Source organism: Zymoseptoria tritici, chromosome 11 (assembly GCF_000219625.1).
Source record: "Zymoseptoria tritici IPO323 chromosome 11, whole genome shotgun sequence".
Classification (NCBI taxonomy): Eukaryota; Fungi; Ascomycota; class Dothideomycetes; order Mycosphaerellales; family Mycosphaerellaceae; genus Zymoseptoria; species Zymoseptoria tritici.
In genome coordinates, this window is record NC_018208.1 from 107,593 (window position 1) to 132,626 (window position 25,034).

At 48.4% G+C, this 25,034-nt stretch overlaps 4 protein-coding genes across 4 annotated transcripts; 2 read left to right on the forward strand and 2 right to left on the reverse strand.

Moving 5' to 3' along the window:
* Positions 1–3,996: 3,996 nt before the first annotated feature.
* MYCGRDRAFT_111159 (uncharacterized protein) lies at positions 3,997–5,262 on the forward strand (the record flags this gene model as incomplete). The annotated part of the gene is made up of 6 exons (XM_003848221.1): positions 3,997–4,083; positions 4,168–4,242; positions 4,385–4,568; positions 4,632–4,811; positions 4,910–4,976; positions 5,042–5,262. 6 exons carry the CDS (start codon positions 4,001–4,003, stop codon positions 5,260–5,262), a joined length of 810 nt encoding a protein of 269 aa, XP_003848269.1.
* A 427-nt stretch (positions 5,263–5,689) lies between these two features.
* MYCGRDRAFT_96461 (uncharacterized protein) lies at positions 5,690–6,475 on the reverse strand (the record flags this gene model as incomplete). Its single annotated transcript, XM_003848681.1, has 5 exons — positions 5,690–5,766; positions 5,829–5,839; positions 5,911–5,938; positions 6,070–6,239; positions 6,438–6,475. 5 exons carry the CDS (start codon positions 6,473–6,475, stop codon positions 5,690–5,692), a joined length of 324 nt encoding a protein of 107 aa, XP_003848729.1.
* Positions 6,476–6,630: 155 nt separating this feature from the next.
* MYCGRDRAFT_106049 (uncharacterized protein) lies at positions 6,631–7,234 on the forward strand (the record flags this gene model as incomplete). Its single annotated transcript, XM_003848222.1, has 1 exon — positions 6,631–7,234. The coding sequence occupies one exon, from the start codon at positions 6,762–6,764 to the stop codon at positions 7,119–7,121; it is 360 nt and encodes a 119-aa protein (XP_003848270.1).
* Positions 7,235–19,454: 12,220 nt separating this feature from the next.
* On the reverse strand, positions 19,455–23,216 carry MYCGRDRAFT_111160 (uncharacterized protein; the record flags this gene model as incomplete). The annotated part of the gene is made up of 6 exons (XM_003848680.1): positions 19,455–20,516; positions 20,831–20,839; positions 20,891–20,971; positions 21,060–21,865; positions 21,918–21,974; positions 22,441–23,216. 6 exons carry the CDS (start codon positions 23,201–23,203, stop codon positions 19,455–19,457), a joined length of 2,778 nt encoding a protein of 925 aa, XP_003848728.1.
* Between the last annotated feature and the right edge of the window lie 1,818 nt (positions 23,217–25,034).

Consider the following 25,034-nt stretch of genomic DNA (forward strand, 5'->3'; position numbering starts at 1 on the left):
GTTGATGACAATATTGCAGCACTGGCCTCACGAAACCCCGGATGACATGACTCTGCCATTGGCCGCGATAGTTCCGTCACACATTTGCCTGCAGCCATCTGCATTGGCTGATCCGATAATGTGCGACTGAGATGCTCACGCAATCAATGCGCAGAGCAGAAGGTTGGAGGAGTTGAGATCTACACAGGTATCGGTAAGGGTGCGTTTACCTCCTGCGAATTAATCAGTTATTTGACGTTCTTGTATTCACGTACCACCGGCAGTCGTTAAATAGTTATTAACCGTTCAAGAGGTAAACGATGCTATTAATTAAGTGGATCTATAGCGCTGTTTACGGAAGTTACCGTCTTAGCTACGCCGTCCACCTTACGCGTCTTCTAGCTCGTATTATATACGTATATTATATTACTGTCGTTAATTACTATCGTTTATATAGATCCGCTCTACTCCTCGGTCGTCGTCGCCGTCGTAGCTGTTGTCGTGCTTATATGCTCGATAGCGCTGTTACTAGTCTAGTAGATCCGCCGCTATTATCGTCCTACTAGTATTATATAGATACTCGTAGATCTACGCGCCGGTACTCGAGAGGCGTTTAAATGTATATATAGACCTAAGGACTACTACTATAGCACTACTCGGTTAAAGCAGCTAGTGTTCCGGAAGTTCGTAAAAGAGCTAGAGGCTCGTAGAGTAGATAGAACTATAGATACCGGTGTATTAGTCGCCGAGTAAGTAGTAATATTCCTAGACTTCCTAGGCTATAATTAGTCGATGCGGCAGTTAAGAAGGACGTACTAGCACTCGTTTAGGACCTTCTATATTATTATTAAACGTATTAGTAAGATCGTATGTTTAATAAGCGAGGAATATATCTAGATGCCGAGTTAGTATATACCGCTGCCGCCGTATAAGAAGCTAACGACGAAGGAGAAGAACGATACTAGCTGCTTACCGTTCGGTAAGTTCTACTAGTTTAAGAACGTCGTTAGAGCTATTAATAGTACGCTACTACTAATAAATCTGCCGGAAGAAGTTAGAGGTATATAGAACAGTCGTAAGGGGACGATCTTATAGAACGCTATAGTAGCTTACGACCTCGACATAGTATTCTAGTTCGTACTCGTTAGATACGAGGGCTCTACACCGGATAGCACCGTGTTAAAGAAGGCATATAAGGAGGGATTCGATATGCCGCCTAGTCGGTATTACCTTACTAATAGCGGTTACTCTACGGTCGATAATAGGCTCCTTATACTATACGAGAAAACGCGGTATTATATCCGCGAGTAGAGGGTAGCGCAACAGCGACCTAAGACGAAGGAAGAGCTGTTTAATCTGCGGCATATATAACTACGTAATGTCGTTAAGCATATCTTCGGTGTCCTTAAGAAGCGGTTTCTAATCCTCGTATAGGGCGTACATAGTAGGTATAGTATCCGTAAGTAGACGCGGTTTATCCTCTACTACTTCGTGCTCTACAACTTTATTCTCTTAAGCGGTAACTAGCCTCTATCTTCGGAGCCGGAGTTATTAGGCCCTCGCGATAAGGACAGCGACGACGATACGGACAGTAAGGATAAGGACAGATTCGAGGACCTTAGAGATGTTAGTAGTAGCCGTAGGGCGCGCTTCCGAGATAAAATAGCCGAGTTAATATAGAAGGATTATTAAGAATTCCTCGAAATAAAGGGCTTAGATATAAGGGGACCTTAATTAGACGACGAATTTAACTAGTAATTCCGTAAGAGACTCGGAAACGTCGTTATTATAAAGAATATGTATATTTGCTAGTTAAATCGTATATATCTTACGCTAAGGCTATAATACTAACCTCTTCTAAAATATGCTAAGATTCTTACATTTATAGATAGAGAACAGAGCGGGGTAGGAAGATACCGCGTAGTACTTAAAGCTTAAAATTAGCGCTAAAATAAGGTAGCTCCTTCCTAATCCGGACGAAAATCGACGAATTCTTAAAACACCTCTATATAAATCGATAGTATAGCCCTACTTTTATCTCTAGTAAGGTACTTAGGCGTATCTTACCTTCCTATACGCATCTCTACTATTAAAATTACTAGTTTTGTGTTAGTAAGCGACTTTTAACATTACCTTTTCTAACTTCCGCTTCTTAAACTCTACCTCCTTTATTAACGACTACTATATAGACCGCCTTATGTTATACTAATTAGCGGTAGCGAGCTTCCGTAACTAGCCTACTAATTGTAAAGTCCCTAGTATAGCGCTAGCGCCGCCGGCGGTAGAGTTAGAGGTAGAGCCGGAGCTAGTTTAGCCTTCGTAATAATCCTTCGTAGATACGACTCGAGGCGGCTACTTAACTCCTTCTTAAGGTAGGGTTTAGCGGCGACGGCGAGGTTAGGGTTTACTAACAACTCTATTAAAAGTAGGTCCTTATCGTCGTTGCTAATATCTACGAGTACGCCTACTTCCGAGAGCCGCTTACTTACTAGCTCTAATAGGGTTTGCTCCTTCTCCTTCTACTCGTCCTTCTTTACTAGGGCGGCAACGGTAAGCTATAATAGTGTTACTATCTTTACTAATACCTTTAGATACTAAGGATTAACCTTACTAATAACAGACTCCCTCTTAGCCTTCTTCGAGCGTTCCTTATTATCCCTTTCTAACTACGCGGCTCTTAGGATCTACGCGCTTCCTTCTACCTCTTCGACCTTAATATCCTACGACTCGCGCTCCTCGAGAGCATCCTTATCTATACCGCCCTCGGAATCGTCGCCGCTCTTAGCTCTACCCTTACCCTCGTCCTCGGAAGGAGTAGCTAGATTACGGCCGTTTGTAGTATACTCGCCGGTAGCTATATTAGAGCCTACAATCGTAAAGATAGCTTCCGAGAATAGTAGACAATTATCTCTAAACGGCTCGCACTTAGGGTAAGCTTCGTAATAGGCTACTTCGACGTCCTCGTCTACTAGCTTCGTAGGGTGTCTATTCTATTTACTAATATACTTTAGGTAAGTAGCATATAGTATATATGCCTTCTTTAGGTTACGCTACTTGTTCGCTAGCGACTAAGCGTTAAAGAAACGCTACTACTAGTTACAAAACTTATAAGTAATAGGTCGTAAGTCCCTCTTCGAGAACGAGTTGTTATACTATATAAGAGCGCGGTTCTTAAGCCTTAACAACGCCTCTAACAATACGGATATCTCCTTATTAGCCTAGCGACTAAGCCGTAGTAGCTTACTACTATATTTAAGCTACTTCTTCTACTTCTTCCGCGGCTTCTTACTCTTGCTCTTACTAGATCTAGGCACTACTACTACCTTACTATTATTATCTTCCTTATTATTAGTCTTATCCTTCGACCTACGCTTACAGCTAGAGGCTAGCTCCTTACCCTTCTTCTTCTTCTATAGTGTTAGCTCGGTCGGTATTACGAAGAATAGTATATATATAACGAGTAGACTAGATAACCGCCTACAATACGTATATAACGCGCTCGGCAACGCGATATTGCTACGGACTCGGAAGGTTTACAACTATGCCGTTTATAGCACCGTACAGGCTAGAGCTATAGCAATTAATCGACTATAGTGTCGATTAATTGCAAAACTACTAGGACAGCTATATACTAACCTTATGTAGATACAGAGCAGCGAGATTAAGCGTGCAGCAAATAACTAGTTAGTTTATAGCGACGGTAAGGTAAACGGTTGGAAGAATGGCCATTATCTGCCGTTTTGACCAAATAACTGATTAATTCGCAGGAGGTAAACGCACCCTAACCACTGCGTTGGGAGGAAGCAGCTCGAGCTCTCTCCGTGGGGGTTCATTGGATTTCCTCTTTCGGGATGCGCAGACATGGATATCCTGTCTGGTCAAAATCGTTCATCACAACTAGCGGCTGAGGTCCCGGTTCAGGGGACTATCAGGCTCAGAGTTTGCCGGCGAAGCTGAAGCTCTACTGCAATACTCACTCCAGCTTCAGCAAGGCCTCCACACGGCCGTCTACTATGCTTCCATGTCTGCCTTCCACGGCATTCCCGTCAACTCTACAAAGAATCTATGGAATATGCGCCGCACAAACTCGAGCCGACGTTTCCGGGACGTTGAAAGACGGAAATTCATCCCTTCAAGGGCCCCTACAGATCTGACGACCTCATCAGCTCATTCTAACTTTGCACCCAGGTTCTGGGACTCACAATCCTATACCAAAGTTCACCCGAGTAAGCAAATTTCTCGCGGTGGCCGGTCGTCGTCAAGGTTGGTGAGGGGTTTGGCAACGTGTTGGGTGATCTCATCGAGCAAGATATGTGTTCATCTCGAGGCATAAGACGCCTTTCGCGCCCGTCCTCGTCGGATCATCATCACCTTCCTTTTCCCACACACTCATTTACATTTTCAGGTTCTCCGCAGACAGCAGCAAGATGCTCTTCGCTACTCTCACTCTCCTTGTGGCCGCTCTGGCTCCCTCAGTCGCCGGTCAGGCACCGAAGGGCGCCAAGATCTCCGCCAAAGATCACCACGATTACGGCGACCAGAAGGACGGCTGGCACTGGTGGGACAAAGAGCACTTCTGGAAGCCAGTGGTATGCGCCGGAATCGCCCCTTATGCCTCGATCGTTGTCCGCCGCTGACGATCCCAACTCCAGGTTTGCTCGACCACCGCCGATTGCAAGAAACAGGCCCTGAAGGGCCAGAACCAGTACAAGAATTGTCCATTCCCTGCGACCAAGGACAAGAACTACTTCGACTTCGATGTTGATCTTCAATATGGTGGCACCGCCTGTTTGCCCGTGCCCAAGCAGAAGCAGAAGGAGTGCTACTGTGGCGTAAGTTTCTCCCAGCTCGCTTGGTCCCCAGCGCCCATGCCCGCAGACCTCGAACGACGTGTTCGGACAGGAATGTTACGCTAACGCATGCTATGCAGGCCGGCTTGAGCGGCGATCCCGCCAAGCTCAAGCAGTGGGTTAACGCTTACTTCGCGGCCGACGGACGTGAGTGCTTTTTCCCCACCCCGCGGCGTTTGCACCTGATCTTTGTACTGACCATTGCGATACAGTCAAGAACGTCTCGGTCAACAAGTGCTGTATCTTCGGCAAGCCGGAGGACAAGAACTTCGCGTGGAATTGCACGTTGCAATGCGGCAAGGGCAACAAGAAATGCATCCAGGAGGTCGGCGCCGATTCTTGCAAGAAGGGAGACAAGAAATGCATCCAGAAGGTCGGCTCCGCGCCGTTCGCGTTCATTCCGATTAACCAAGCGCCTGCGTGCCCGAAATGAGCTCGAGGCGAGACAGCAAAAGAGCCGGGATGACCGGCTCACGTGCGCGTTTGGTGGGAAGGGAAGAGGAAGTTGAGGTTCGCATTGCTTTTGATTCTGTTCTGCTATGATGTATTTATCAAAATTCAACTTTGAGGTTTGCTTGCAATCTCGATGATGTGGAACTTCCATGTCTCTCGTTCCCACTTTTATCACAGAACTGCCATCTCTGGTTGATCGGTGAGACCTTCGCACTGTCCTCCGCAGAGATGCCACCTGTGTCTGATCTCACCTCTTGCTTTGATCGTCTTCCCTTCTGTCAGACACACAAGCATATTGTGATACTCAGGCCCACCGCTCTCATAGAAATCACAATCAGCCTCCCAAGGTCCATTCATCCCTCATTTCTTTTGCCTTCCATGTACATGTATTGGAACATCGTTCCAGTCTACGCTGACCCAAATGCATTCGGAACCATGCGCTCGACCACCTTGATCGTGGCCATCGCCGCCATCGTTGGCTCGGCTGACGCTTATCTCAAGTGTCCCGCCGGCGCAAAGTACGGCGATACGTGCTGCGACACTTACTTCGGGCGCACCTGCGATCATGGTGGCAAGTGCTGGAAGTTTGTTTCCTGTCCAATCTCGCTCACTTGACTATCATACTGACCTTTTCAAAAAGCAAGAACCGCGGAGGCCTGTATTGCGCTCAGACATTGTCACACCCAGTCTCGAGCAGCGACATCTGGAGGGAAAGGAAGATGGCACGATGCATTTCTGCCAAGTGGAATTGCGGAGGAATGGATGCCTTCGGTTGTTTCTGTCGTACTGTGCGAGAACATCAGGATTGTCCTCAAAGCTCTTGCTCGGTAGAGGAGAACACAAGTCCAAGGCAGTACTGTGATTTCGTTGTATCGCGTTTGCTTGACCTCAATGTTCGTCTGCAGCCAAAGTGCGCTGTCGAAGTATACGACGCCGTCGAAGGTGGCTTCCACGCGGCTGCTCGCACTACAGTCCGTTCACGACAAGAGCAACAAGATCGCTGCCTTTTGCAAGTGATCTTCATTCGGTGTGGCCTGAGGCAGGACATGCTTAGTCATGACCCCGTCCTTTCTTCCTTCCAAGTCCTCGTCTTGTTGGACCAGGAAATGTACCAATCTATCGCGTATTGAGGCGTCCGTCGGCGGTCTGACCCACATGAGATCGTCGGCCGTCGATGTCCAAGCCAGCGCCATTGTGGTCCAGACAGCGACAGGGCATCTCCGGAGTTTGGACGACTTCTGCCCTCGGAAGAGATTCGCTGCGATCCCCATCCTGTCCCGGGACACCGCGCTAGAGTGATGTGTCGATCGGATGAGCACAGAGCGCGGATGAGACGGAACTTGGAAGCGGCCACCTTGCTTTCTATATGGGGGCCTTTGAAAGGTCTCCTCCCGGTATGCTGGCCTTTGACGTCACCGATCATGCCATTGCACCGCCTCGCCCTTTTCGAGCCTCGTTGTGAGTTTGTGACCATTCGCCATGTCACACGAGAGGATGGCGAGATCCGTGGATCGCGACAGTCTGTGCGTGAGATATTACTCCTGGTCTTGCTGGCTTCCGCGAACTTCCGCATGCGCGCCCATCGGTCTGGCCCAACGCTCCGTGGCATGGAGATGCTTGCTCATGGTCAGAGTCGAAGGAGGTATGACGAGTCTGACCAGCTCGAATGATCCAGACCAACGAAACAGTGCTTGCTGTCGGAAAGATCGATATCTCATGCAGAAAGGCATCGACAGATTCGCGAGCTCATATTGGCCCGGCAGGGGATCGAGGATTGAACACCATTGCATGCTTCGGGATCTGGGCCTGTGGACTCGCGATGTTGTTTACCGTAACTGATCTGCGGTCGCAACGCCTTCAGCTTCGTGTGCATTCATACTGGCTAAGCTTGCATACGGCGGAAGTCTTCATTGTCGCCAACAGATAAGAGGTCGGCTGGAAGTTTCAGCGTGGGTAAGAGACGAGTGAGCAGTACTGGACGTCCAGCACCGCCAACGACATCCACAACAACGCAACCATGCCATGAAAGGCCTGTATGACCGGATACTTTTACGTCCCATGGCCCTCGTGGACTTGACGTCTCTGACAAGAGCTACTACAGGTCCTGCCACTAGGGGTGGTTCTGTAGGGAATGTTTCCTACGTAGCCTACGTAGGCTACGAATAGGCTACGTAGGGAACGACGGTTTCCTACGCTAAGACCTGTCTGTATCGCTAGGGTTAGGTTTGTGTCTTCTTTAGGGTTCGGGTTTAGGTAAGGGAAGGCAGCGACAACGACGATAGATCGGGGGCAGTAACGTATATAAAAGTCGGTAGGACAGAAAGAGCATACATTACGATAAAAACAAGCCTAAATTCGTAGCATTTAGACGTCGAGAAGGCGCGCAATCGATGAAACTGTCGTGTGCTATGCTTTTTAAACCTCGAAAAAGTCGTTTCTACTTTTGTAGACACGAGATGTACGCATTTTTAGCCAAAATCCGGCGGAGCAGAAAAACCTCGGATAACCTCGGATCCCCCCGTAGGCTACGATTTCCTACGTAGCCTACGTAGGCTATGTAGGGAATTCGTTCCCTACGTAGGATTAGCCATCCCTACCTGCCACCAGATTAAGAATTAGTGGCCAGGCCTTGAACGATATACCGGCATCTCCGAGCCAATGCGGGCCCGACGATCTCTTTATCCCTATCCGAACGGGATATGGATTGAGTCACCCAAAATTAGCGCTGTCCTTGTGTGCACGTGTTCAAAAACACCAAAAACCTCGCTCAGGTTTACTTGAACCCTTAGAGCCTCAGGCACCGTTTCACTTAAAGGCTCGTCATTATCACATGACTCGCTCGTTTCAGTTAGTCTATATAGCTTAAGGGCCTTTGCCCTTATAAATTAGTATTATTCTTTTTCCGCTTTTTGATTATCTAGTAGCTAAGAGCACTTAAGGCGGCTCCTTAGCCGTCTTACCGGCTAGCTCTGCCACTTAAGGGTCAGAGCTAGCCGGATGCTCGATTTATTGCCTATTTAATTAAACTAGCTTAAAACGACTCTGGTTTAAGACCTCCTTAGACCTATAGACTATACCGGACTTTCTACTTGGACTGTATACCTAACTAGAAATACCGGGTTTTCTATAGCTAGGGGTCCTATATATAGCGATTTACTCGGCGGTGCTATATGTGCTAGATTGCTAACTTCTACTTAAACGTTAACGCAAAACTCGTTTTGCCTTAAGTTTAAGACTTAAAGCATAGAATTACCGCACTCAAAACTAGTTACCTAAACACTTAAAGCGCGCTATGTTTAAACACGACAATAGCTAGAGCTGCCTAGCCGCTTAAGGAACTATAAGGAGGAAGTTATAACCCTTTAAGTTACCGGAAGCAACAACAATAGCAATTTAATTTAGTTCGATTAACAACCTATCCTACTAAGACAAGATGTCCGTTACTAGCTAAGCCGAAGGAACTACAGAGCTTCCTTCCTCCTACGACTTAAACCTAACAGTTGCTAAAGGAGAAAGGCTTAAGGAAGATAGGGAAGGCTATCTAAGCCTAATTAGCGAACTTAATCGCATTAAGGAACGAGGTAGCGATGCAGGGGCGGTACTATCCACTACTGCTCGTTTCTTTCCTAAAGGAGATCCTTAGATAGATCCCCTAGCTCTACTTAGAGCTAATATTACCTTCCGAACTCCTACTTAACTAAGCCGACCTACTGCTACGAATGTAGGCTTAGGCCCTACTCGTTTTAGCGAGTATGTGGCCGCCTTAAGGGAGATAGAGGAATATATTAATCGACTTAAAGCGGACGCTATCCGACTTTAGGCCGAGAACGCCCGCTTGTCCCAGGAGCCTGTTCGAGCAGGATCTGCTAACAGGCCTATCCGGGGACTAAGCGAGCTAGGAGCCGTACGGTTTAAGCTATCCCTATATCGAGGAGATAACCCTAGATACGGCTTAAGTAACGATAAGGGACTAAGTCGTCCCTATCGCTACACGTCTGGAACACTAGGCAGGGATACAACTCCCCTTAATTCCTTAGATACTTTTATTAAGGCTTCCGTCCGGGCACTAGAACTATATTAGGGAGACACTCGAAACAACGCTGCTAATATCTAGGTTAGGTCTATAGAGCGTTACTTAAGGTCTTAGATTACCCTAAGATAGAGGGGTATCCGCCTATTCGAAGCTAACCTTATCGAATTAGTAGGTAGCTAGATGCAGCGTAACGCCCTTGCTTAGTAGGAGGAACAGGAAGAGACTTGTAGGCTTAAAATTATCGAGGGAACCTATACCCTTAACTTAATGCTCGGCAACCTCGTCTCCTATTTCTAAGATTATTATTACTAAGAGAAGCTCTAGAGATAATACCGAGCTCTTAAGTAAACAGGAGGTGTTATTACCTTTTACTACAAAATCCTCTCCGTAGCTCGCATACTTAAGCTAAGGCCTAATAACTTCTCTAATGCTACTGTCTTCTTTAATAGGCTTAAGCTGTCGATTCGAGCTAAGCTTATTCGACATAAGCTTACCCCTTAAAAGGCTAGACTACAGGAGATTATAGACTAGGCTTAAGCTATCGACGTAGCTAACTAGGAGGTCGTAGATTCTTAAAGGGGCCTAAGAATAGATGCCCCTGCCTTTAAGGAAAACCGCAATGCTCTTGCTAGGAAGGCTTTTAAACTAAGAAAGGTAAACAAGACTACCGTTAAGTACGTTGCCGCTGCCCTTAAACATATAGCCAACGACAATAGCTTTAAGCTACCGGCTTAGGAGTATTCCTTAAAGTGCTATAACTGCGGAGTCGCCGGACACACCTAGTATCGCTGTTAGAAGAAGCTTAAGCCAGACTTGTAGAAGAAGTAGGACGACTACAACAGACGCAAGGGGGGCTTAAGCAAGCCGACAAAAAAATAGACAGCGACTTAGATACTAAGGATTCTAAGTCGTCCGTTGCGTCGCCCTTATTGCTTAAGATCTCTCCTAATGCTTAACTTAACTACCTTAACGCTATAGGACCAAACCTTTTGGTTACCTCTGGACGCTTAGGTTTAAGTAAGCATTCTGTTAAGGCTAAGTTCCTGTTCGATACTAGGGCTACGCGTGTATACGTCTTACGAACGATCGCGGACTAGTTTCCGGAGGCTTAAGTAGCTATAGATTCCCAGACTGTGGTTCTGCCTAACGGCATAGCAATAGAGACAACCCTTAGAGTTAAGCTGCCTTACTAGCTGCGTAACTTTAAGGGGGAAATTACTGCCCGAGTGCTTAATCTCGCTAATCACGAGGTAATCCTTAGCTTTAAATAGTTTAGGCAGTACTGCCCGACTATTAATTTCTTTACGAACAAGGTGTACTTATACGACAACGGTATTAAGTATGCTATACTATGCTCTGGATACGCTCCTAACTTAAGGAGCGTTCCGGTAGATAAGGACCTCTGTTCCCTTAAGGAACTAGAGGATTTACTTAACGTTAATCCCGACATGCCCTTATATCTCTTAAACATAGATAAATACTAGGAGCGGCAACAGGAGAGGGAACGCGATCCTAAGGACGACCCTATGTCCTTTAAGGAAGACGACGTTCCTCCTCCCTTAAGTAAGGAACCTAGCTTAAGCCGCATTATCCTAAACAATAGGGATCTGTTTAGATCTTCCTTGCCTAACAAGCTACCGAAGGACTGGTTTATTATGCATTTAATCGACACCGGGGACTACAAGCCGATTAATTAATAGCCTTACTAGCTGTCTTATGCCCAATCGCTTAAATAGGAGTCTTAAATCGAGGAACTCTAGAAGCGTAGGTTAATTAACAAATCCTAATCGGCTTAGGGAAGCCCTATGTTACTTGTACCTAAGCTAGGAGGGAAATAGCGAATATGCGTTAATTTTAGGGCTCTAAACAACGCTACCGTTAAGGATCGATTCCCCCTGCCTCGGATTTCCGACTACTTAGATGCATTTTATAGTTTAAGGTACTTTACTAAGATTAACTTAACCTCCGGGTTCTAGCAATTAAAGGTAAAGGAAGAGGACTAGCACAAGACAGCGTTTAACACTCGCTAGGGCAAATACTACTTTAAGGTAATGCCCTTCGGCCTATATAATATACCGGTAAGCTTCTAGAGCTTAATAAACGAAGCTCTAAGAAAGCACCTTTACAAGACATATATAGTTTACTTAGACGATATTATAATTTTCTCCGAGACCCTAGAGGAATACGAAGTCTACTTAAAGGAAGTCCTAGATATCTTGCGGTCTTAAGAGCTGTATTACTCCCCTAAGAAATGTTACATTAGGGTTAAGGAATTCGACTTCTGTAGACATCGAGTAAGCTATAATTAAGTTAGGCCTATAGAAGACAAGATCTCTATTGTTAGAGATTAGCTATAGCCGACTAACGCTTAAGAAGTGCGGCAGTTTATTAGGCTAGCTTCCTTCTACCGCAAGTACGTTAGAGACTTTGCTAGGCACGCTGCTCTACTATTAGACCTCCTTAAGGAAGATAACTTGCTGCTACGTGCTAAGAAGAAGCGCCCTATTAAGTAGACTGCCTAGTACACTATCGCTTTTGCGAAGCTTAAGGAAGCCTTATGCAGCGAGCTAGTGCTAATTATGCTAGATACTAAGAAGCCCTTTATTATTAAAACGGATGCAAGTAAGTGGGCGCTTGGTGCAGTCCTGCATTAAGCTAACTCTAATAGGAAATTGCATCTAGTTACCTTTAAGGGCCGCAAACTGCAAGGGGCAGAACTAAACTATCTAGTGCACAAGAAGGAGCTCCTTGCTATTAAGGAAGCCCTTCGAAAATAGAACTACTACATCGACAATAGGACCAAGACTTAAGTAATTACGGATTACTACAGCCTGCAGTACCTAAAAACCTCTAAAACTCTAACTAAGCGACTTGCACGTTAGATTAAGGAGTTTTAAGCTTACGACATCGACATCCGCTACCGCAAGGGGAGTAAGGCTATCGTTCCTAATGCCCTCTCCCGCCGGCCGGACTTAATAGAAGCGACCCTAGCTAACATAGTAGGGGAGGGTTCTGTATAGCTAGGGGATTAATTACTTAAGCCTGCGGATTTCTTAACCGCCTTACCTCGCTCCTTTAAGGAAAACGCTACAAGGGGAACGATTATTCGAGGATTCTCCGAGCGTAAGGTAGTTAATAGGGTAATCTAATTTAAAACTATAAGGGAGATGCCCGAGAACAAGAAGCTAAGCCGCTTAATTAAAAAGAAGGTGTTAGATCTTGTCCTTAAGGACGACCTCCTGTATTATCGCGAGGCTGATAGAAGCCTTGTACCCTACGTAGATCCGGAATTCCGGTAGGACTTCCTTAAACGCTGCTATAATAACTACGGGCACTTCGTATTGCCCGGCGTCTGCAGCATTCTTCGAGCGAGGGGCTAGTAGTAGTTACTTAAATAGGATGTTTATAACTACGCTTCCACTTGCCCTTAGTGTTAAGCTACGAAGAAGAAGTCCCGTAGTCCCCTGTAGGAGCCGCGATTCTACTAAGCTAATTCTAAGCTTAAGCTATTTAAACGCTAGGCGATTAATATTGTCGGTCTAATGCCTATTACACTTAATAGTAACAAGTACATTATCACAGCCGTGGATTATGCTACTAGTTGGCCGGTTGCAAGGGCTACCTTAAATTAAGAAACCGAGACGGTCGCTCGCTTTGTTTAAGAAGAGATCTATACGAACTTTAGACCCCTAAGGGAAGTCCTTAGTAACAATAGATCGAACTTTATAAGCAAGGCGTTTAATATCCTTATAGATACCCTTTAAGCTAACTATAGGCTAACGACGCCCTACTACCCCCGCACAAATAGGAAGGTTAAAGCCTTAAACGGTGTTCTCGGCCGGATCCTTTCTAAAATGTGCTACGGTAAGAGCGTACACGCTTAGGACTTATACCTTCCTAAGGCGCTGTATTTAAGTCGAATCCGGGCCTAGTCCGGTTGTAGATACAGCCCGTTTTTCCTCTTGTTCGGCTAGCAACCCCGAATACTTAAGGATTATCCGTACCTGCGTCCGATGTAGCTTAAGCCCGAGGATCCTGAATCTAGGCATTAAGTAATGTAGAACGCTAGGACGATTGCCGCAGAAAAGCTGCTTACGAAAGTAGTAAGAGCCGGCGCTATTAGTAGACACACCTTTAAGGAAACTAATAGCAAGTTTATCGAGGGAGACTTTGTTCTTGTCTTAAATAAGACTAAGACGAAGCTCTAACCGACCTTCGTAGGTCCCTTTAAGGTAATTAAGCGGAGCTAGCTTAGTATATATACCTTAGAGTCCTACGACGGTTCTGTAGTTAAGCATTAAGTGTATAGTAATCGCCTAATCCGCGCTAACTGCACTAGTTTTAGGGACTAGCAGAAGCGCTGTAGACAGGAGATTTTACTTAAGGCTGCTAGCTAGGAGTTTAAGGACTCCTTACGTAATAATCTTGCACTTAATCTACGCTTAAGTTTCTCTACTCTAGCGACTATTCCTAAACAGAAGTAGGACAAGTTGTCTTTATAGCAGCTTAAATAGTTAGGAGCCCTTCGATTCCTTTTAGGGGAGGGCAAACCTTTGGATTCTTTAAAAACTAACGATTAGCTAAAGTTTTAACACAAGCTTAAACTCGCTACTAATACGATCCGAAGGAAGTATAGAGATGTTTTACGCGCGAATCGAGATAATGCTAAGGAGGTAGAGAAACTTAAGGCTACTCTCGAGAAGAAACGTCTTAGGGAGCTAAAGAAGTTAGCACCCTTAAGTTAGCCGGTTATGCATCCGGTAAATGCAGCAGCAACATTAAGGGAAGACGCTTAAGTTAACCCTGTTATAGCAACTGTTCCTGTCCTTACGGAGCCTGTTATAGAAGAAACGGAAGAGGAACTACTTGTAATCCCTTCCGAGCTCTAGGAGACTCTACTTAAACCCTAAGGGGAGTCGGGTAATAACGAGGATACTATTGTAGTTGTGCCCCGTCGACGACTACCCTAGAACACAAGGGAAGCTCCTCGTAATCCTACGGTGCAGCTACGAAGGAAGCTAACCTTTAAGTCTAAACGAAAGGTTAATGCGAGGGCCTAAGTTTAATAGATCCCCCGGAGGGTTTTTATTTTATGTTTTTTATACTTAAGGCCAGTCCTTAAGTGCTATTATACATTTATTTCGCGCTGGCTTTCTAGCGTCGTATCGCATTACATCGCATACACAGCCTAGCAGATAAGGGGGCTTAGAAAAAAGAAAAACAAGAAAAACAACGCTTTTGGTGCTCCTGCTTAAGCCTACGAATTTTCCACCGATCCTACTTGGACCCGAATTAACCCTTCTTAGCCTGCTCCCTCTTAGCATCTTCTTCCTTCTTAGTAATAAGCTGCGTCTTAAGGGCTGACATTACCGCCTACAAGTGCAGCATCTAAGGAGTAATGCCTTAATTAGCCCTAAGACGCATTTAAGCCCGCGAGAGAGCTATCTAGACGACTTAATACACGGAGTAGCGCTTGTTAAAGCGGTTGCGGTAGAGCTGCTTAATGTGCTCCGTATACACGCGCGTACGTTAGCTTCCTAGAGGAACTGTTGGGCCTTCTGCGCCGTATCCTTAACGTCTATTGTTAGCCCGAAGAGCCGTGCTAAAAAACAAGTTCCCCTAGGTAGCAAAACCGCTTAAAGGGAGCACTAGCTCGTGTACAAGGCGGCCGGAGAAGGTTGGAATTAGGTCGTAATTATTAGTTAAGCCGGTCCGTGCTAGTATTAAGGTCTGATCGATAGCGTATAAGAGCCTCTCTCCTTCGTGCATTAGATCTACGAAATCCTCCGCCGCATTATAGAACGGTAGGCTTAGAGATTAACGAGCTAGAGCTAGTGCGTTTCGAACCGGAGCTTAAACGGGAGCAGGTATAGTGCTCGGCCGAGGAGGCGGGCCCCGACGAGTACTTGAACTAGAGGGCACTAGCGCTAGAGTGCCTTAACGATCGCCTGTCGGGAAGAGGGTAGGGCCAGGCCTAGAGGAGCCTTGTTACCCTGTGCGGAAGAGTAGAGGTGCGTTAGCTAGACGGGTCGTACGCCTAGCTTAAGGGTTGTCGCGGCGATACCTATTATCTATAGTTATAGGCATTCCTTAGGCGTAGTTCTTAGGAAGCTAGAAGGACAAAGGCCTAGCACCCGGAGATCTACCGAACCCCCTTAAAGGATCTAAGTAAGGACGCTCTAGCCGCGAAGGAGTAGTGTCCATCTCCTTACGAGCAGACAAAGGACCCCTTAAGTTAGGGGAACGAGCTGCGACAGCTATTAAGTTAATATCCTCTATATCGGCGATATTCGTCTAACTAGTAAGGAATAGGTTAAGTAGCTGCGTAACTCTACCGGATCTAGAATCGAAAGGTCTAGGGCTAGAAGGCGTCGGGCTTAAGGGCACTTAGATAGGCTCTTCTGGGAGCGGAATTAAGACTTCCTCCTTAAAGTCTACCTACTCGTCCTCCGCATCGTTATTACCTTCCTTAGCCTTCGGATTCCTCTTCTTAGTCCTAGTCTTTCCCTAGAGTTCAGAATCTCTAACCGAACAGCGATCGTAGTAGTTAGTGTAGCTATAGTTAGCATAGCAGCTAAAGTAGCCTCTACTACTGCGACATAACTTAAAGGGACTAGCCTTGCGCTTGCCGGACTCGCAGCTACAGTTGCCTTCTTAAGGGCTGCTACTAAGAGCTTAAGTAAAAAGAGAGACTAGACGCTATTGCTTGTAGGCCCTAATAAGGTAACCGTCCGATTTACGCTAGTCTAAGCTGCGTAGATCGCTTAGCTCGAACGCTTGAAGTCTATCGATTAAGGCATTAAGTTAAGAAATCGTAAAGGCAGCCAGAAATTGCTGAAGGTACTTAATAGGCGCATTCGACACTATAATTAGACAATACATTACTTCCCTTATCTATGCGTCCGTAACCGTAATGCGATTAGAGGCTAGGCTAGGAGTAAGGAGAGCTTTAAGTCGAGCGCCGACAGAGGCGTGCATAGTAGTGCTATTAATGTTTCCTTAAGGGTCGAAGCGATCTAGCTTAGGGTACAAGCTACGAAGATCCGGAGAGCGGTTAAGGACGTTGCGAGGCATCGTAGGGTCCTAACCTTATGCGGCAGTGCGACTCCTTAAGCTACGGCCCTAGTTCGCTAGTTAAGGGTTGCGCTAAGGGATTTCGTAATTGTTGCTTGTAGGGGCGCGTGTGCCTAGTAGTTTAGACCTAAGGCTTAAGGCAGACATGTTAAGCCTATCGCGATAAGCATCGTATACCGACTTGTAACCAGTGGCTTGCTTATACCCGAATTTAGTGTACTCTATACAGTCACGCCGAGACATAACATTAGGCTAGACGTAGAGTTTCCTTAAAGCGAACTTGTCTATTAATTCTTAGGTAGCAGCAGCTCGTGACGGCTGCTTCTTGCTGCTTAAGACCGAGCTAAATGCTTAAGTTAACATCCTTGCATCTAAGTATCCGCGCTTAACTGTCTTAATAGCACTTTAAACAGCCTTCGCAGGAGGGAACTTAGGGGCTAGCTTACGAGGAGATCGGCGGAGCTGCTTGTCGACCTTATCGTCCTTGCTCTTATCGTCTTTCTTGCGCTTGTCTTCGTTACCCTTCGCTATAGCGACTATTGCTTAAGGTATGTTGTAATGTTGTAAGGTATAGTAATCGTAGGCTGTATAAAGGTTTAAGGAAAAGGGAAGGAAAGGATTACGGAAGTTAATAAAAGAGAGAGGGTTTAAAAAGAAGAATGCAGTCGCTTTTGTGCCCTTAGAGGGGCGACCTGCTAGTGAATTCGACCACGTGCCAGCAGTTACTAGCTTAAAGCTTGTAATAGTACGTAAATTGGATTATTTACCTACTAGAATTAGCTAGACGATTGCACTTAAGACCTTACCTTCCGAGCAATTACGGACCTCCTAGATTACGCTCGTTTATTCGAGATTACGCACACCCACTTAAGAGCATTAGCATATAACCTGAGCCTTTAATTAAGGTTGTTACGAACGCTTAAGGTCACGTATTCACTAAAGGGGAGGATGTTCAAAAATACCAAAAACCTCGCTTAGGTTTACTTAAACCCTTAAAGCCTCAGGCACCGTTTTACTTAAAGGCTCGTCATTATCACATAACTCGCTCGTTTTAGTTAGTCTATATAGCTTAAGGGCCTTCGCCCTTATAAATCAGTATCATTCTTTTTCCGCTTTTTGATCACACGACACAGGCTTGTACGATTGCCTCGCACTGCGTCATCGACAAGAGCGGCCATGTCCAGGAGCGAACTTCATACGACGGGCGAACGCATGGAATGATTGGGCGTGATAGAAAAGCAGAGGCATTCTAGGACTCATCCTGAAAGCCAGAATTGGCGTCCGCCGCCTGACGGTGATACCGACGACTTGGACCAATCCTATCTTGACGAAACGTCGATACCTGCCCGATTCAGGCAGCGACATGGTTACCGGGAGCCAGCGCTAATTCCCGCATAACAGCCTGTACCAGAATTCATTCGCTTCTCTACCCTGCTTCTCTACCCTGCCGGCAGGTCTTTGAACTCAGCCTTGCAGGATCTGAACAGTCACCTCGATGAGCGAATAACATATAGCGGGCGAGCGCATTGGAGTCTTGGGCACAAATCGGCGTGGTCGGAATGCAGGAGCATTACCAGACTTCATCTTCCTCACAGGTCTAAGCCCAACAGCAAGAATCAGTGATCATTCCTTGAACCTGGTCACCGACCTATCCGAGCCAACATCAGCTCACGAAGTCCTCGATGACCGCCCCAAAATGCTTCCGATTAAGTTCTCGACTGTAGATACTATTTCTGATGCAGGACACAGTCTGGATTACGTCCTGGCAGCAGGCCTTCAGACTCAGCCCAGTATGACGATCCAGATATTGTCATCGCTCAAATGCTGTGCTCAATTCCGGTTTCTAAAGGAACGATGTACATTGATGCCCGCCTTTGAAAAGTCTCCAAAACCAAAGTGACGTCGAGAAAGTGTCGATACTTACCAAGAAAGGGCATCGCTTGATATGCAGGACACAGTCTGGACCCTCCAGCATCACTGACTGGACTTCGATGAAGACAAGGATACAGCCACTCCGATATGCGATCGAGACTTGCGGGCAGTCCGGAACAAGCATGCTCATCCGTGGAAAAAGCGACCCGGAGCTGAGTCGAGTGAAGCCTCGTGCACGACGGAGATGCCACGTATGACGGTACGAGAGCATGGCAGGCTGAGAGGACATTCCGAACAGAGGATATAAGGCTCTGGTCTCGGCTCTTCTCCCTTCTTCTTCCCCTCAAACACATTCACATCGACATCAGGAGTATACTCCCACAAAGTACTCTCACCTCTTCCTTCGGCATTCATCTCACATACTGATACGTCTTGACCAGACTACATCAACCCAACTCCGATCTCCATCTGCAGCCATGCGCTTCACCACCTTCATCGTCGCCATGGCCGCCACAATCGGCTTGGCTGCCGCCACTGATTACGTTGATTGCACTGCCCCGGGCGCGTACAGTGGCGCGAAATGCTGCTACACTCCGGGTCCCGGCGGATCGTGCGCAGACGAGCGCACCTGTTCCTAGTATGCCATGTTCTGGAGTCTCTTTCCGGTTGATCGCCGTACTAATCTTGTCTCACAGTCAAAATCCGATGGACCCCAACGACAAATCATTGGGCTGCGTGTAAAGACCGTCGCACTGCGGCGCCGCAGCAATACTTTCCGGGAGATCAAACACCGCACGTCAAGCCAGCACCCGAGAGCTGTTGCAGCACCGCATCGGTGGAGGAGCGTCATGTTGGAGGTGGATGGAAGAGGAGGTACGAGACCTTTCGGCCAAGTGGAAGTGGAGGAATGGAAGTCTTTATTCGTGTGGTCATGCGGGAGAACTGTTTGAACTTGTCTTGGTTCATGGTTCTTCTATGTACTCCTCCGGGCTGTTCGCAATGTTCGAGGAGAGCAATCTTTGATCAGTCCGTCATCAACTTGAAACTGCATCTTCATTTCGACACCGCTGTTCGTACTGTCGTCATGTCTACCCTGAAGTTGATTGACCGTTATCACCATATTCACTTCCGACAGTTCTCTCGCATCCTCGCTTCTGTCCGAGTCGATCACTCCATCGTGAGTACCAGTCTCATCAAAACTCCAACCACTTGTCCGAGATGTCGACGATATCAGGATGATGATCCATTCGCTTCGCTTCGGTCCGCAGCGCTGCCAGGAGTTTGTCTCGCAGCCTGTTGGTCCTCACATCATTCTCGTCCACAAGATAGTCCATGTCGCCATCATCGCTGTCGTACTCAACGTCCTCGTCGATGTCGCAAGGCACTTGCAGCCAGATATTTTCCGCCCGGGATCCTGACAAAAGCCCGATGAACGGAGTCACATCGAGATGAAGGCATGTCATTGCCCGAACTGCCTCAGCGATGAGACATAGTCGGATGGAAACAAGTTTTAGATCGAGAGATCTGAGCCAAGTCCAGTGCAGAGATAAGTCGTCCATATGAGACTCGGGGCGGTATATCGCAATCGACATCAATCCCAGGGTCGCGGACAGGACAAGGTGTCGAATGTGCGAGGCGCCGTACTTTGGTAATGTTGAAAGGGCAGTCCTGCACGATGGCGATCTGCCGTCGCCGAACTTAGGGAAGCCCACGTGAAACGCAGTCGTGCTGTAGAGGACGGGCATAGCTTCCATGAAAATGACGCTGTTGGTGGCGAGAATCTGTGGCCACACAGACTCGGTGCAGGAACACTTCGGTGCCACGAAGAGGAATCTGGTTCCGTCTCCGAGTTTTCCGCGACCTCCATTCTCTCGAGCGCACTCCGAGCCATTCGCACCAGGATCTATTACACGCCCGCCATTGACAAGGAAGCCATAGATGCGCATGCGCATCTCGACCGGTAGGCCCATGAAAGACGCTCGCGGGTAATCTTGGGGCTGTTCTGCGGGTTTGGTGGGTGTAGAGGTCTCGTTTTTGGCCTTGATCCTAGACGAGCGGCGAAGAATCTGTGGCGTGGGGTCGGTTCCGAGAGGCGCGATCTCTTCTGACTGAAGTCGAGATGTGTCCATGATGTTCTGCGGTTTGCGCAATGTTGTGACCGGCGCCGTAAGGTCGGCGAGTGTGGTGGAGCCGTGGAGCGGGAGTGGCGGAGCTGTGGATGTGGTGATGCGCTTGCGATTCTCGAGTGTGCAGGTCTTGCGTCGTATTTGCGATGGAGAGCTCCTTTATTGATTCCGATCGTGATGTCGGTGTTGCGCGGTCTTGCCTGCGTCCGTGTCGAAATGGTGCGTGTGATTGGCGAAACTGGCGGAAGGTGGTGGCTTCTTCCCATGTGGACGCGGACGTAAAGAGATGGAAGTTGCAAGAAGATGAAGTTTACCAAAATTGAAAGGACGTCGTTCGGGGAAGACATCGCCGGAGTACCGCCGAGCGAAGTGAATCAAGCAGGGCACTTTGACGAAGGTCGCAATCGATGAACATCGCTTAACCGAGAAGAGGTGATACTTACAGAGAAGCACTACCAAATAGGAGCATTACACTGCTGCTACCGCCGAGTCCAGCATCACACCATTCCCGGACACTTCTTCACATCCTTCGCCTTCGAGCCAGTGCGCGAAGCGTCTTCCTCATTTCTCAGTGGAATCACATGCTGCGCAATTCGTTGGCGAACACGTTACTCCTCCGAATACTCGCCTCTGCTAATTCAAGTTCTCCACGAAGGGCGCCCGCCGCCACACAACGCCCGAGATGTCCTCCACATTCACCAAAGCCCGGACTCGCGCATCGAGTGCTGCTATCAGCTGTTCGCGGATCTCCGTGCCAATTGTACTGCCTTCGACGACGCCCGGTGCCATCGCCATCACCATGCCAGGGAGTATACACGGCACTTCCAACCTGACATTCTTTACCGACAAGAGAGACACAACATCGTGCAATTCCTCTGCTCGAAGATGGAAGCCATGCCGATCGTACGCCCACTGTACACCAATGCAGATGCGGATGTCGCGAGGCCTGGCACCGGCGGACTCGAGGTATGAGAGATGGCGTGAGATGCAGCCTGTTCCTTCGTCTCGGGTGGTAAGCCCAGAGATATTGTCGAGGCAGCCGATGAGCGCTAATCGCTTGATGTGCGGATAAGCATATCGTGGGAGATTTCGCACGACGGCGGCGGCCGGATCCTCCGCCGACTCGAAGGTTCTGTTTGCCGGAAAGCAGACATGAAGCTCGTTCGTACTGTGAAGGACAGGCATGGCTTCAGCGAACAGCTTTTTGTTGACAGCGAGAATCCGAGGCCAGACAGATTCGGTGCAAGGGCACTTCAATCGTCGCCGTTGCAGGTAAAAGCGAGTTCCGTTTCCAGTGTGAATGCAAGTATGGCCTGCTGAGTCGGAATCTGTTACACGACCGCCGTTGACCAGGTAGCCGAGGATCCTCAAGCGCAATTCGGGCGGAATACTCATCAACGATGGCTGCGGTCGTTGGACTCTCAATCCGGTCCTCGTCGACGGGCGATGCTCTCGATCCTCGCCGAGCGGCGAAGCGACTGTGGCATGGTCGGTATAGAAGCGAGGAGAGAATCGCCTGGCATGGCCCACCATACACTGGGCCGATGGTGCAATTGACGGCGGCGAGCCAGTAGATACGCGGGCTTGCTAAGAATTCAAGCAGATAGAGAAGAGTGTAGGACGAACAAGTTGGAAAGAAAAGGCGCCTCGCATGATGCAGATCATCGGTCGAAAAAACCAATCCTGAACCCAAAACTGCCGATAGCCGGAGTACTGGCATGGGCGCCTCATCAATTGAAGTGAAGAATCGCCGTACTAACTCTGGTCGTGAATATGAGACTCTTGTGATGGCTGGAATGAGATCGAACGGATATTGAACGCTGAACAGAATCGAGTCGTCAACAGCAACAATACGCGTAGAGGGGTATCATAAAAATCAACCTACCGACCTTTCATATCAATGCCATCGTCGATTCCCATGCCAATCCTCATCCTCATCAAGCATAGAATTTCAAACACTTGTTCTCATCATGCGCATCCTTGCAAACCACACTGCACGTCATGTTCCCACACTTCATGCACTTGACTCTGCCCCAGTATCCGCAGATCTCACAGAACTTCCTCGGCGGGGGAGCTCCAGCTGGTGGCGGCTGAGAGCGAGCCTGATTGTAGGTCAACGGCGGAGCATTGATCAAGGCTTCGAGTTCAGCTTGTGTCGGTAGTGGGTCGTTGACAGAGTCCTCGTCGATGTCCGCTGCTGAAAGAGCTGGTATGTCCTGTCTCTGCAATGCCGGGGCCGCAGAAGAGGAAGTCGGAGCAGGACTCGCACTCGCGCTGACCTCTTGCGGCGGCTTCCTCCTCGCCAACGGTGTCTTGCTCGCTCTTTGTGTCGTGGCTACTGCCGCAGTCGCTGTGGCTGTTGCCGGTCCATCTCCTTCGATATCCCTCTTCCCCGTACGAGCGATTTCCGCCTCTTCATCATCCAGATAGTGTGCAAAGGTCTTGCCACTCGCGAGAATCTTCTTCGTATTCGGCGTTTTGCCCGCCTTCACTTGTCCGCCTCCTGCACTCCCACTCCCATCCTTCTTCGCTGCTGGGATCGCAACTCCATCGCCTCGAACGTTGTCGCTGTTCAGCTCGCGGATCTTTCGCTCGATTTCTCGCTGCTGTCGCGCACTGAGTGCTTCTTTCTGGCTGTCTGTCTGCCCGAGGCCGGCGTTTCGAGCACGTTTGCGATTTGTGGTTCCCCAGTTCTTTGCTGGATCGGCGGATGGTCCTGCTACGGCGACCCAGGCGAAGCCGGGAGCTTGTCGAGTCTGTGTGGTAGGCAGTTCTTCGATGTACGGCGTGCGGAAGCGGAGTGGTCCTGAGGCCATGATGCGGTAAAACGCCGCTCAGAGGATGTGTATCGAAGGCAGAGGTTGAAGTCGTCCGTCGACCGTGGCTCAATGCCGCGGGCCGTACCCTGTTCTGCGGCTGCGGCTCTTGGCGTCGACCTCGAGTGAATGTGTTGCGACTCTCCTTCTAGATAATCACATTATGGATTGAAGCGTCGAAAGTTATGTCCCTGATGGCCAGAGAGACATGGCATCAAGCTCTTCTGACCGCTGCGTGAAGGCGCAGCTGCGCCTTGGAAGCTGTACAACCTCTCCTCTCCTGCAGGTCCAGCCTGATGGCGCCGCCCACCTGCATCGACCCCACCCGCTACGTATATGGTCACTTCAGCCTCGCCCTCCTCGCACAAGATGGCCCTTCCATCTCCTCCCCAGCGTGTTCTATTCGCATCCTCAAGTCGTCGCTGTAGACTTCGCTCAGCGCAGCTCGCACGTCGGTCATGGCCACCGGGCATCCCCTCTGGGACAAGGCGCTTCGTGAGCTACCCAAAGAGGATCAGGCCACGCTCAAATCCCACTGGACAGGCAGCAGCCCCGAAGATCTGATCAAAGACATCGAGAAACACCAGAAGGCCACAAAGGAAAAGTCCGTCATCAAACTACGAAATCAAAAGTACTTCGTCAGAGATGTGCTCGGAAAAGTGACCACATGGCTGCAGAAATTCGTGCAAGTCGGCGACACGATTGTGCAGCACGATCCCGGACACGCTGCGCTTCCATGGGCGGCCGTTCGTCTCATTCTACAGGTAAGTTCTTCTTTCAACATGCAACATCACGCTTTTGGTCGTTGAACGAGTCCAGGCGACCCTGAACAATCAAGAGAAGCACGCGGCCGTCGTTGGAGGCCTCGAGACCATCACGCACTATGCCGCATGGAGCAAGATTGAGGAAGGCAACTTGTTGATCACGTACGACGGGCATGATCAGCTGGAAAAGGAGTTCGTCAAGCTCTACGCCGCTATGCTCACATTCATGGCGCACGCGATTCAGTTCCTGTATTCCAAGCGTGGTTGTAAGTGGTCCCAGCCTCCATTATTCTGCTAAGCTGATAAGCTCCAAGACCGTGTCTTTGCATCGCTCATTTCTGGTGACTCCCAACTCACAGAGGACATCAAGAGCATGACCAAGTCGAAGCTGTCAATCGAGGGCTCCACCCGCCAAATCTTGAGCCAGACCAGTCACAAGCAGTACGGTCTAGCAAAGACAATTGCAACTCAAATTGCAGACCTGGAACAGCCCATCATCCGAGTTGAGAAGGCGATAGAGTCGCAATCGCAAATCCTGGACCACCAAATGAATGAGGAAATCCTGGACTGGGCGTCCGTCATTGCCTATCAGAAGCATCTTCAGGTTGTTGGAAACAAGATAACGCCAGGGACCGGGCAGTGGCTCTTGACTGACAACAGTTTCACCGGCTGGCAAAGCAGCAGTTGTTCTGAAATCCTCTGGCTTCATGGTAGTTCGGGCACCGGCAAAAGTACATTGGTGTGAGCAGAGGATCGGATATCGTATACAAGGCAGGACTTGCTGACCCCGACCAGATCTATACTGCTTCAATCACTTATCGAGGCGCACGAGAAGCATCATGCCCCCTACCCGATATACTTCTTCTGCTCCCGCAACACTGCCGAACCCGAACGCGCGAATCCAGAAGATACCCTCCGCTGTTTGATGCGGCAAGCCTCAGACATTCCTGGCGGACCCCCTCTTCACTCCAATCTCCGAGCAAGATTCGAAAGACGCCGCCCCGCGGGCGCTGCATCTGCTGAAGAGGCTACCGACATCATCATGAACACCATCAGAGATCGACCGC